Source organism: Nestor notabilis, unplaced genomic scaffold (genome assembly GCF_000696875.1).
Source record: "Nestor notabilis isolate BGI_N333 unplaced genomic scaffold, ASM69687v1 scaffold2655, whole genome shotgun sequence".
Lineage (NCBI taxonomy): Eukaryota > Metazoa > Chordata > Aves > Psittaciformes > Psittacidae > Nestor > Nestor notabilis.
Genome location: NW_009928632.1, coordinates 16,755 through 29,629, shown reverse-complemented (window position 1 = coordinate 29,629; position 12,875 = coordinate 16,755). Strand labels below are relative to the sequence as shown.

At 41.7% G+C, this 12,875-nt stretch overlaps 1 protein-coding gene across 1 annotated transcript; it reads left to right on the top strand.

The window, feature by feature from the left end:
* Positions 1-3,919: 3,919 nt before the first annotated feature.
* Positions 3,920-12,338, top strand: LOC104405766 (egl nine homolog 3). The gene is made up of 5 exons (XM_010014573.1): positions 3,920-3,928; positions 7,139-7,258; positions 9,576-9,712; positions 10,493-10,566; positions 11,950-12,338. Exons 2-5 carry the CDS (start codon positions 7,142-7,144, stop codon positions 11,985-11,987), a joined length of 366 nt encoding a protein of 121 aa, XP_010012875.1. The 5' UTR covers positions 3,920-3,928; positions 7,139-7,141; the 3' UTR covers positions 11,988-12,338.
* The last annotated feature ends 537 nt before the right edge of the window (positions 12,339-12,875 follow it).

Below are 12,875 nucleotides of genomic sequence, written 5' to 3'. Positions count from 1 at the left end.
AACAGCCTTTATTGATACATTGATGCACTGCACATGTTTACAGCTGCTAATTGGAGACTTAATCTGAATATCCTTGACTGAACTAATTCACTGGCAATAACCCTTTAAATTTCAGGTCCTGCAGTGATGGTATGCCTGCTCTTCACAGCACACTAATTTCTTCTGAAACTGTATTGTCTCTGTGTGTGTGCAAGGCACAACGACCATGAATAATGGTGCAGCCTAAAATGTAGTTTTAGGTAGGAGGAGGATGTTAAGAAAAATGTTACCTAGAATCACAGACTGATTTGGGTTAGAAAGGACCTTAATTCCAACTCCCCTGCCATGGGCAGGGATGCCTCACACTAGACATGTCACCCAAGGCTCTGTCCAACCTGGTCTTGAACACTGCCAGGGATTTTACCCTTGCACAAGACGAGAGAAGCACTGGGGAACTGGAGAAAAGTGTCAATTGCCATACATGCAGAAATGTGTAGATTAATTAAGCATACAAAGAAGGAGGTTAATACTTTTAATTATTAGAGGAGATAAAGATGCTCACTGAAAGGACAGTTGGGTTCCTATGGAGATTTTAGATTTGTTACCTTAAATTTCAGTGTTCTCTTTCCTCCTGGCCATGCCCGGAGAATTTGGGTGGTGGTCTGAAAGCAAGAGGTGTTCTTTTATTTTGCTTTCTTAAAGGGGAAAAAAAAGGGGGTGGGGTGGGTAATGTAGATAGTGGAAGATGAATGCCTGGGACTCTTGCCCAGGAAACCACAAATCCAATTTCTCTCCTTGGAAGCCTGGGGAACTCCATTGGCTGGTCCTTTCATAGTTTCCCAAACTGCCCCTTCACTTCAGGATCCCAGGTAATACCTAGCAATGGGGACAGGCCAACAAAACTCACCACTGCCTCCAAAACTTGGTTTGCAAATGCTCCGTATTCTCTTGGCAGTCACAGATAGTTGCTGCCGACACGAAGCATGGCCGTTCCATGACTTTCCACTTCACAGTAGCACTGCCCTGGCAGCCAGCTTGAACTTGAAGGGCATTCAGATTTACCTCTAAGTGGCTGTTCTGCTAAGAAAAGAAAAAATAGTCACAAACTGAAGCTGTCCTGCACATTAACGGGTCATGAAGAACTAAATATTGTCAATCAGAAGAAAAGCTTCCAAAGTCCCATCACAGATTCGTTTAACAGGGAACTAATTTTTAAAGCGGCATCGATATGTGATCTAGCTTCCTTAAAGACAGATTCCATAAGATTTGAAAGCTTATTGGATGTGCCTTGAGCGACCTCTAGATAACATGCCAGTCATCAACAGCTGAGTGGCATGGAGGTAATCCATGAACAGAGCTTTCACGGGTACTTTTTTCTTTCTACCCTTAGTTCTAGAAGAAATTTAATAAGCAGGAACAGTTTTCCATCTTACGGTAATTAGAATAATATCAGGAAATAATAGCCTTCTGGTCCTATCAACTGATAGAACGAATATGAACAACATATGAAAGACTTTTCATATGTTGTTTGCCATGACTTGTTTGGCTCTTCAGTAGGTACTTGTCACTTGCATCCAAGGTACATTCGTTGTGTAGGACTACTGCAAACTAATGAAGGAGGTGTATTCAGGAAACTGTGCTTGTAGCTGAGTTTGTAGAGTTTGATCTGCTTTGCGTTTCATGAAATAAGGTAACTGCCCTAGGGGTTTTATTGTTATTTCTGTTGGCTTTTTGTGCTATTTAGATATTGTCCATATGGCTTTGGTTTAGGCCTCTGTATGAAGATGAAAGTTGAAGTGAAACATTGCAGATGTCTTGGCCTGCCAAATTCTAGCACTTTCCCCAGTGTTTCTCAATTTCTGAAAATAGGCTCCTTCCTCACACAGCTTTTTTCCCTCTCTTGCCTCCACCTCTGGGCAAGAAGCTGATCAAAGAGGAGGTGGCTAGGTTTAGATCCATAACAGCTGTTTGATTGAAGACTGATACTCAAGATATGGGTGAGGAAATGAGATACTGGTTTCTCATGTAATACTGCCAGTGAAGCCCATTTCATGTTTTGACTGAAGCAAGCAGGGTTTCACACTCATGGCCCGCTTGGAATTAGTGATTCCCCTTCCAATGAATCTAACGTCTCTGATTTTTATTAATTTTTTTGTTTGTTTTAACGTATTTTTCTTCCCTCTGTTCCCTTCCATCTCTACAGAGTATTAAATTACACCAGTTTTGCTAGTTCATATATAGCAATTGAGTGTTTTAACTTTCATAAATTCAAACTAATATTGAATAATTTTCACGAATATTTTACACTTAACCATTATAAGCTACACAGTAGAAAACACTTGGGTGCAATTGGGTGCAACAAGAAAGTACTCAAGAAACACCCCATTGTGCCTGTGTGTCAGACAATCCTCAACTGACAATTTCTTGTCTTTGATCATGAAATGTCAGACTACTCATGTTCTTTTAATGTAGAACATGCTGTGTGCCTTTCCCTTTCTGGCTGTACAGACTGTGCATGTCTACAAACTAAAATCAGGTTGTGTACAATATGCAATCAGACCCAAGTCAATCAAGTGAATCCTGGTAGTCTTCCTAAAGTCTGCTCAAGTTTGGGACTGAGAACCACATATTGGACTGAAATTTGGGGAACTTAGAAGTGTGCAGCCAGAAAAAAATGTGTCTGAAAGCTGCAGCGGCTAAGCATCATTAATTCTTATTAATACCTTGGTTTTCTAGATAACGATAATAGTGATATTGTACGTCAGTATTGCTTTGTGTTTGTATAGTACCTTTCATCTAACAGACTTTACAAGTAATTTCTGAATTTAACTATTTGATGTACAAACTGTATGCAGAGATAACCTACACTAGGGATCAAAACCAGCAGCTGTTCAGCACTATACAGGACAAATATGATACAGAAAATGGCAAAACATATAGAGTCTTTAGCTTAATCTGCAAGAGCGATTGGTGTCAGTAGGATAATTGTGCAGGTTAGACTTTTCTCTGCTGGTTGTGAAGGTCATATTAGTTCTGAGAAGAAAATACAGGATCAGTATAGGGTTACAATACCACCTATACAGTCAGCGCTAGGAGTGCATGGGGGCCCTTGCTTAGTGCTAGCAGGCAAAGGTAGCATCTCCTTCTGGCCTGCTGTCATCACTGCTTCCTATTAAGCAGTGTTAATTTGCATTTATGAGCCTTTTCTAGCTGAGGTATTCTCTGAAGTGTTTTGTTCCAAGTATCAGTCCACTCCAGCTCTGCTTATTTTATGAAATGTAGCAGAATGGTGCCTCACAGCATGGTCCTGGCTATCAGCTTAGAGAACTTGTTTTTCCCCTTGCTAGAAGCACTGGGAGGCAGGGGAAAATCCTCCCTATAGAACTGTTGTTTTTTATCTGCCTCCAAACTTTGCTGGTGTCTTGCAGTTTGACTTGCAGATTTCTCTGGCTGACTTGAGTGTAATACTTAATCTGAATGATGAATAACTTATTTCTGCAACCTTCTGTACAGTGTGGAATTTACTGATGATTCCCGTCTCCTTACTAAAGCTGATAATTACTGGCTGTTTAACTGATGGTTGATTTGCACCCTCTTGGGAAACCTAATATCTGTAAAAATGACAGTGCAGGAACTGCAGTTTTAATGATTTACTTTTCATTTTCCAAGTTTTGTAGGCTTTGTATGACCGTCAACTAGACCATCAGAGCACTGGTCTTCAAGCTATGGCATGTGTGTGTGCAACAGCAAAGGCATGCATCTATCTGTGTGTCAGTTTTAAACAACAGCTGAACAGTTAAAGACAAACTCATGTATTTTAACTTAAAGTACTGGGGGGTGATGAGGGGCAGTGTTGCTGAAACTTGCTTTGAGTTGTCACACTGGGAAGTTAAGCCAACTAACAGCCATTGTAATGGGTAATGGATCATATCAGAAAAAAAGAAGTAGGGTACATTCCTGCTTATTACTGCCACCTGTTGTTTAGGTTTGGAGATGGTTAATGAAGGGAGATGCTTCCAAAACCAGAATGTGCTTTTGTGGGCACAATAGCTGAAAGTATAGGAAACGATTTTTACTGACACTCTTTTTCACCTGGTAAATGATTTGATTATTATGATCCAGCCTCTGGCTTTTGTAGCTGGCCCGTGCACTAAGCTGGCAAATGCCAGTGTTCACCAGTTAACTAAATTAAGTCTGGGTCACGTATCTCATCTCCTGTTTCTTGTTTGCTTTGAATGAATCCGAAAGTAGTGCTAACAGCTGGAATCCCTGCTGAGGCCAGCTTGATCTACTCTGGAGCTGCTCCAGCCAGTGCTCTGATAAAGCTTGATATCATTTCAACAGGCTCTAGGAGGACCAGAATGATTTCCCTTCATTGTTTAAGGTTTCATTCAAATATTCTCCATGCCAGGAAAAAGGATATTTCACTTCTGCTGTTCTCCCTTAGCTGCTGCTACTAGAAAACTCCCCCCCCCTCCCTTCTTAAAGTTGAGCAAGAGTGTGGCCAGTGCTTTTGAATTCTGTGGGAATTGTTCTACTTCTTCATCCCCAGGGACTCTGTGTGTTACAGATGCAAAAGGTGCGCACTGTAAATAAATAAATAATGCATCAATGTCTTGGAGTCAAAGCATATGTTCTGCTAAGAGAACATATTACATGGGGGAGGCTGGGGACAACTCTGGCATTCTGCCCAGATTTTGATAGTAAGTAAAGCACCTAAATCCCTTTAAGGACCTGGCCTGCAATCTATTATTCTTCAGCAGCTTTTTGTTTGTCAAATTAAAAAATAGTAATATTGGACTGATTTTTAGGCAGTTCAGTGGTCTTGGAGTAATGTCTGCTCTTCAAAGAGAGACTTCTTTAAGGCCTCTGTGATTTTGTGTTGTACATCAACTTAAAAATGAGGTGTTGTCAGTCAACAAAGTTTTATTCTTACCATGCACCATCCCTCTGGAATGACTAGCAGAACCTTGCTGAGCCAGGCCTTGTGCTGGTGGTGTAGGTGTGCAGCATCCTGGCAGCAGCTGTGCTTGCTGCAGAGATGAGTACCCCTATTCCCTGTCCCCTGTGCTGGCGGGGAGGGGGGGGGGGGATGTAGAGGAAATTGGGAGTAAAGTTTAGCCTGGGAAGAAGGGAGGGGTGGGGAAGGTGGTTTTAGGATTTGGTTTTATTTCTTGTTCCCATACTCTGGTATTAAATTAGGATTTTTCCCCAAGTCAAGTCTGTTGTGCCATTCTACACTGCAGGCACAGTTAACTTGCAGTTTCCACCCAGTTTATACCCCTAACAAACCTGTTTCTGCACTAGGCTGTAGGCTGGCCCTTACCGCTGTTATCAGGCTGATAGTGAAATGTAAGTAAAGCTGCAGAACAGTTTGTAACAGCAGAATGACAACAGAGCAGACAGGATCTATGCCAAGGCATCCAGCCAACTGCTAGGCATGATGGAAGAGGGCTTATTACTTAGAATTAAAGGTACTTAGTCTTGTTCAGCATAATCTTGTGCCCCTGCAGGCCACCAGCCCCCAAGCAGCTGTGGCCTCAGGCATTGGAGAGAGGAGCAGGCTCTGGTGACTTAGTGCTGCCCACAGGTACTGTTCTGCTGGTGCTTGTGGGGAGGGCAGAAAGTCAGTTCATACATGACTTGAAATGCAGAGCAGTATTTTTTCAGCAGTATATGTACACCTGTCCTAACTGGCCAACTCCTGTGAATAGATTTTGTTCTTGGTAACAGAGGGTCGAAGGGGTGCGCTGTGCTGGTTGGCAGTAACTTCTGTGCCGGTGCTTGTTGGCACAGTAGAATTACCTTTGTGATTAAATCGGCATCTGCTATACTCTAGCTGGTCTGGTGTCCTGTGAGAGCAGCATGGCTTTAGCATGTGCTTGGAAGCAGAAAACAAGACCTGTGAGCTGCCAGTCTGGGGAGCAGTTCTGCTCCCCAGGGGAGCTGTTTGGATTTTGGTGCGTGGTGAGCTTAACATGAGCCTGCAGTGTACCCCTGCACAACAGAATCCAGGACAATAGTCACAGGAGCCACTAGATTGAGGGGGTTCTTGCCCTCAGCCCTGGGGAAACCACATCTGGATACCGTGTCCAGTTTTCCAACTGAACTTGGCCCATCTCCCACCACTCTTGCTGCTAATGCTAGCAAGCAATGAAAGGAGATGGCGGAGGAGTGGGGACAAGACTTCTGTTATCACAGCTTTAGTAGAGTAAACTCCGTGGAAGGTGACTGGTACCACTACCAAGTAGTTCCAATAGTGAAGAAATGACTCTGAGACAAAGATCTGGATCCCTACCAGTTCCACCTGCTCTTACCTTGCATCCTGCTTAGGTTGCTAATGGTGTCAACTCAAGTTTAATATGTTTTTGCTGTAGAAACTCTCTTAAGACCTGTTGAGTGTCATGTGGTTTGAAGTAATTAATGTTGGGCTTATCTCATTATTCAAGGTGAAATTTAAACAACCTGTGAATTAAGCGATTGTATCAGCAAGTCTGGAGATGATCAAAGAGAGAAGTATGTGTCTGAAAGCTGTTTGGTTACTTCTGTGGCTCAGTCCATGAAAGCAAACACGCACTGCCCTGTGCAAACACAGTTCAAAGGAGTTGCAGGTTTTTGCAGACTTTGCTCTTTGGACTTTTACCCACACCTTCTGGGGACCCTCATTTTGTGTTGTACCAAAGGGATGTATTAGTTGGGGACTGAAAGACATGAATAGAGAAGTACAGTGGTAGTAAGGCATTACATCCTGGGATTGTTTTCTATTTTCATTATGACTGGCAAATCAGTTTTGCAATGACCGCTCATCATTAGAAACTCGAGCAAACTTTAGCTGAAACTGCCTCTGAGTCACACAGCTTGTAGAGAATAAGCTTGTACCACACATACGAGTGTTTTAGTGTTTTTCTTTTCCTGCAACTTTAATGATATAGTGAAATATGAAGTGTATTTATATCCAGTTTGGAGTTTTATAGTGGCTTACTCATCTAGTGAAAGAAACTTGTGCAAAGATACTTTCTGGTGGTGTCTGCTGTAGGTTTTGGATTCATTGTTGAAAAATACCACACCAAATTGGTGGTGGAAGGATACTTGGGAAAATAAAACTGGAGGTGAGCATCTTGCAGAACTTATTTTTTTACAATCTGTGTCTTTCATTCAGGCTATGGTCGCTTGCTATCCTGGAAATGGAACTGGGTATGTTCGTCATGTGGACAATCCAAATGGCGATGGGCGCTGCATCACCTGTATTTATTACCTGAATAAGAACTGGGACTCCAAGGTGAGTAAGCCACAGGCAGAAGGAAAAGCTACAGAGGTTTGGTGCTGTCATTTGCTTCTGTGAACTCTCAGCTTTTGAACAGCTGGTCCATTCTTCATCTCTGCATTTATTTTCTTGGTGTTTATGGCAACCCTTTGGAAGTAAGAATCTGAACTGTTGCCTTATCATTCTCTCTCCTATCCCACACACAGTGTTGTTGCTATAGAATAAACCTTCTAAACACTGGACTGCTGGCTCTTAACACGTTGTTTAGAGGAAAAAGGAATGAAGCACTAGAAAGAAAAACATAATCCACTAAATTATAAGTGGATTCTGTGAGCAGAATAAAATGACAGCTCAAATTTGGGACTTCAGCATTCTTGATACCATTCCTTCGGGCTAACCTGCAGAAGATCTTCAGGCAGTTGCCTTTGTGATTTTCTTACTTATGAAGTGATGGAGCTTAGTAAGAGGAGCAAGCACATGGTTTGTCCTCTTCATCTTTGACTCCACCAATGGGTCGCCTGACAGGACCTTGCTCTTATTTCTGCCTTAATTACTAGGCAGTAAAATCAGCCGTGAATTTACCGTACCTTTATGTTAGAAACAAAATAAGGGTTTGTAGAATCTCAGGATGTCTCTTTACACTTCTGTTGTCATAACGTGGCACAAACCATTCGCATGGGTTATCTATTGAAATTTGCCAAATGTTTTTTCTCTCTAACCTGTCTTGGACACTTTAGCCTCCACAGTGAGGCTCTTTAAGCAAATGTAAATACTGTGAACCCCTGAAAGTGAGTTCAGATTCAGAGGCAATGCCACTGAAAAATACGTTACTTGAAAAACACATTCCTTTATGGAGAGTATGACAATGAAAGATCTCAATATAATAAAATGAAAGAGGATATGTGGGAGGAAATGCAAATATCCAATTTATTTTGTGCAGTGCTCTTATTCTAACATTGAGAAAGCACCCAAGTGGATACTAAGAAGTCTTAACTGAAGTCCAGGATGCTGGTGGACAGTATTATGTGGGTATGAGGGCAACTTTATGCAAATGTATGCTGGAGGAGATGCATACTGGCCTTTGAAAGCAACCATGTTACCTTAAATAGAGAAGAGCCACAAAGATGATTAGTGGGCTGAAGCTCCTCTTCTATGAAGACAGGCTGAGAGAGCTGGGCTTGGTCAGATCAGCCTGGAGAAGAGAGGGCTCTAGAAAGACCTCATAGCAGCCTTATAGTAGCTAAAGGGGGCCTACGAGAAATCAGAAGAGAGACTTTTTACAGGAACATGTAGTGACAGGACAAGGCTTTAAACTGAAAAAGGGTAGATTTAGATTAGGCATTAGGAAAAAAAATCTTCACTGTGTGGTGAGACATTGGAAAGATTGCACAGAGGAGTTGTGGCTGCCCCACCCCTGTAAGTGTCCAAGGCCAGGTTGGATGGGGCTTCGAGCAACCTGGTCTAGTGAAAGATGTCCCTGCCCATGATGGGGGGTTGGAACTAAATGAGCTTTGAAGTCCCTTCCAACCCAAAGCATTCTGTGATTCTGTGAAACCTTGACCTAATAGTTTGCATGCCATACGTAGGTACTAAGTTAGGTTGATACTGGGTGACTGCATCTTCCCTGCACTATGTGGTGCAGTATAAAAGCCTATGAAGAGCCCTCTCACAGCAGCAGGGAGAAGGCAGAGTTCATCTGCATCTTTTGAAGTTTCTGCAGTTTGTGCAGATCACCAGACTTCCCTGAAACTTGTGGCACATGGAAAGAGAAATTAGGTGGTAGAGAGACCAGGCTATGTCATAAGTAGGGAAAATACTGTCTGGCAGATGTAATAAAGTTCTCATAAATGTATTATAAATCCAACAATAGAACAGACTTCACTCTTCCCAGGGTGTTAAAGTCAACTCCTACATGATCAGATACAGGCACTGAAATACCCTAAGCAGTACCTAGCAATAGCTGGGAGGAGAGTCTGATCTCAGTCTGGTCACGTGGAGCAGCCTTACCTGCCTTTGGGTATTCACTGGTTCTGGAGATGTGACTGGGAGTTCCAAGGCTTCCCACTGTTTGTTACAGAGCCAGTGTTGTCTTTATCTTGGTTCATGTACTTTAGCCAGATGTTTATGCTGAAACTTTACAAACTGTTTGGGAAAATTAAGGTGGCCAAGAGATTCAGTGTATGGTTTTCCAGTGTTGTCCCGTAGCCATCTTCGTTATCATTAGATGTTTATTCCCTGTGTGTTGGGTGCTGAGGAAGAAGAAATAAGTCATTGTTTGCATGAATATATGAATGTTTATATGCGTAAAAAGCAACCTTTCCTTTTCTTTCAGCTGCATGGTGGAATTCTTCGGATATTCCCAGAAGGAAAGTCCTATGTAGCAGATGTTGAGCCGATTTTTGACCGATTACTTTTTTTCTGGTCAGATCGAAGAAACCCACATGAAGTTCAGCCTTCTTATGCAACCAGGTAAGTAGTATATTTAGTATTGACATTTGGCCAGGGAAAAACAAAGCATCTCTTCTACCACTATCTGCATCTAAAATTATGGCCATGGTTGGGGGTTTTTTTGTTTGTTTGTTTTGGGCTTTTTTTGTTTGTTTTTTTTTCCTCTTTTAATATATGTGCATAACAAATAGTTGGCTAGATTTTGAGTGGATTTTCTGGTTTTGAGTGACTGGAAATTCTCTCATCAAATGAGGAAGAACAAGTTTGAATGATAAGATTCCTTGTGTGATGGAAAAAAAGCCTTTTTACTATTGACAGGAGAAATCTTCCAAGCCAGGCATAGCTATTTAGCTGGGAGATGCTGGGTTATACTTTTGCCCTTGTAACACTGTAGGGATTCTTAAGGCTACCGTCTGTCAACAGGCTACGAAAAGCCAATGTGATGTAGGGCAACCCCCAAGCTGCCTACAGGCATCCCAGAAAAGAAAACCAGGCAAAGGTCTGTAAGCTGCGTTTGTCCTCTGTTACCAGGGGTTGTGCACTCTTTTGTGCCTCCAAGCAGAAATTCTAACCTATGTTTCTGTCTTATTTGATGATAAAATATACATTTACAATGCTTTCTACATTTTCTACATTTATCTATAAAGATGTGCCATTTGCATCCTATTTTTTTTTTTTATCAGGAATCAGGTTGATGATTTTTTTAATCAACAATCCAGGTTGTTGTTTGCTTTCTCCATGAGCATAAAACTATTTTATTAGCAAAAGTTGAAACAAACACGAGATTTCTTTCTTTTATAGATATGCCATGACTGTGTGGTATTTTGATGCCGAAGAAAGAGCAGAAGCCAAAAAGAAGTTCAGGAATTTAACAGGTATGGTTCTTTTATAAGTGTTCACCAGAAAGAATTTAATGCATTTTGAGATTTTTGAAGTTGGAGACAGACTAGGAATAACTCTATACCCAGATGGGTTATGACATTCATTTTTAGAAAGTTTTTTCATCTCTAATCACTAGTCAGTTATTTTATGCGAAGTGGAGAAGTTGTCACAGAAGATTCAGGCCTGACTTCAGTATTCCTCATGAGTGTGATGGAGGGAAAACAGGAGAGGCAGTTTCCAGTTTCCCTCCCAAATGGCTGCCGAGATTTTGTCCCACCCTATGTGGCTGTTGCAGTCACTGGGAGGACCTAAGCAAATCTTGTTATTTTGGAAGTATATTTTGTCTCCTCCAAAATTAGTTTAGTACAAAGTCATGAGAATTACACAAACAGTTTCAGCATCATAATCTCTAAATGTTCTGGCTGCTTAGGGCCTATCTACTATATTAATGAAGGGCAGTTGGGGCCTGCAGTAATGCAAAAGAAATTTGTCTTTAATTTACAAGTAGTTTTCTAAGTGGGGATAGTCATAATGACCTGGGAATGTATAGATTATAAACTGGAAAGAAACTAAGTTTAGAAATATAGAAGTGCATCTTTTGGCAGGCAATTGCTAGAGTAGCTGTGATTAGGGTGCACTTCAAGAGCTACCTACATTCAATTGGGTCTCACAGGTAGCTTAAAGTCAGCCCAGAGACACTTCCGCAGAAGCCCTGGAAGGAGGTGACCCCAGCTTTCCTAATGGCAGCCACACTGCCTGCTACTGTAGTAATTGCATATGAGTAATGGACTAAGTTGTCCAGATGTGTTTCAACACGCTAGCTGGGGCCATGCTCAAAGGTTTGATGTTTGGAGCAGTTTATGATCAGGGACTGCTTCAGGTAGGTCCAGAAATACAGCGTGGAGAGCACTGGTCTTTTTTAAAGTATGTGCTATGCAGCTGGGGACCAGCAAAGTTGTGATTAGTCAAATGCTTTTCAGAGCTGTCTGTTGTCATCTCTGTAGCTGGTATGCAAAGCAAATACTGGCTTTTAAAGGGGATCATGAGCAAGGGACTGTGAGTGTGTATGTGTAGGTATAACAGATCTGGAATCTGAAAGATTCTTGGTCTACTTAAATGCTGAATGAATTGTCTTCAGTTTCAACAGGGCAAATATACAAAACTTTGGTATAACTGTCTCATTAACATGCTCTGGATTCATACAGTATTGCCATCCATGTGGTGAATTCATATCATGAGTGTGAGATGGGAAGTGCTGTCCACTGAAAATGAACCAACTTTATTCTGTTTCTGAGTTTTCAGATGAACGCTGTCAGAACCCTCAGCTTAACAGCCTCTCAGCTTAACAGCGTCTCCTTTTTGTCTTTTCAATGTAGATGCAAGGAAGAGAGAAGCACCTCTTAATGAAGACTAATCAACTGTTCCTGAACTCCTTGTGAGGAAATAAGATCCCAAAGATGACTTCCATTTCCAGCGAACAAGGGCAAATTCTTGTTATGCACGAGAACACGCTGGTTGTGTCTAGCATGTGCATCTTACATTGATGGTACTTAAGAAAGCCTTCTACCATGCCTGCACCTGGTAGAAGGAACACTTGTTTTTTCTATTTGCCTTTTGCTGGAAAAAGTAACCAGGGTTAAAGGAGAAAAGAAAGAGTATCAATAAGTAGTGGCTCAGCCAACTGGCTTTTGATCACTCTTGTAACCAAGATAACTATCATTGGAACTAGTGATAAAATACTGAGTCTTATTTGCACTTTATGGGGGGGGGAGGGGAAATCTAGCTCAATGGGAAGGAGCTTTACAAGTTTAAAATCTGTGGCAGACTGCTAGTGGACAAGGAGAGATATTGGAAATGTGAAATTAAATTGGATTTTTGTAGAGTGTCATCTTATGGTCGGTCCCCCATGGGCCTGTTGATGTACTGCTCATCACTTTGCTGTGCAGAGCGTTGGCTCAACTTTTTGATAGCATGACTTTCCAAACAGATTTTTGTCTACGCAGTCATTGCATTTCCTGGAATTTGTTTGCTTTTCAAGAGTCAAGTTCTAGCTGTGCAGTTGCACTGCCCTTTCTGTCCCAGGACTGAGGGGGAATTAGTTATGCATCTGTCCACAACTGTGTAAAAAGCATTTCCTTCCTGTTCTGAGTGGGATGGGTTGTATTTTCATGGTTTGGTAAAGGAGCTGTTTTCTCCCAAAAGTTTGGTGAGCTTGGAAGGCTGATGACACACAACGTGTTAGCACTAAAGGCCAATGATATGTAGAGTTAAGTGTTATTTTCATGACTTCTATCTACTATGT

What these genes read in the sequence shown, in the direction of transcription:
- LOC104405766 (XM_010014573.1), top strand. Translation starts at nt 7,142, where the DNA reads ATGGTCGCTTGCTATCCTGGAAATGGAACTGGGTATGTTCGTCATGTG. An exon ending in CAGCCTTCTTATGCAACCAG is followed by an intron (nt 9,713 to 10,492) that starts GTAAGTAGTATA and finishes TTTCTTTTATAG; the next exon opens with ATATGCCATGACTGTGTGGT. An exon ending in GAAGTTCAGGAATTTAACAG is followed by an intron (nt 10,567 to 11,949) that starts GTATGGTTCTTT and finishes TTTTCAATGTAG; the next exon opens with ATGCAAGGAAGAGAGAAGCA.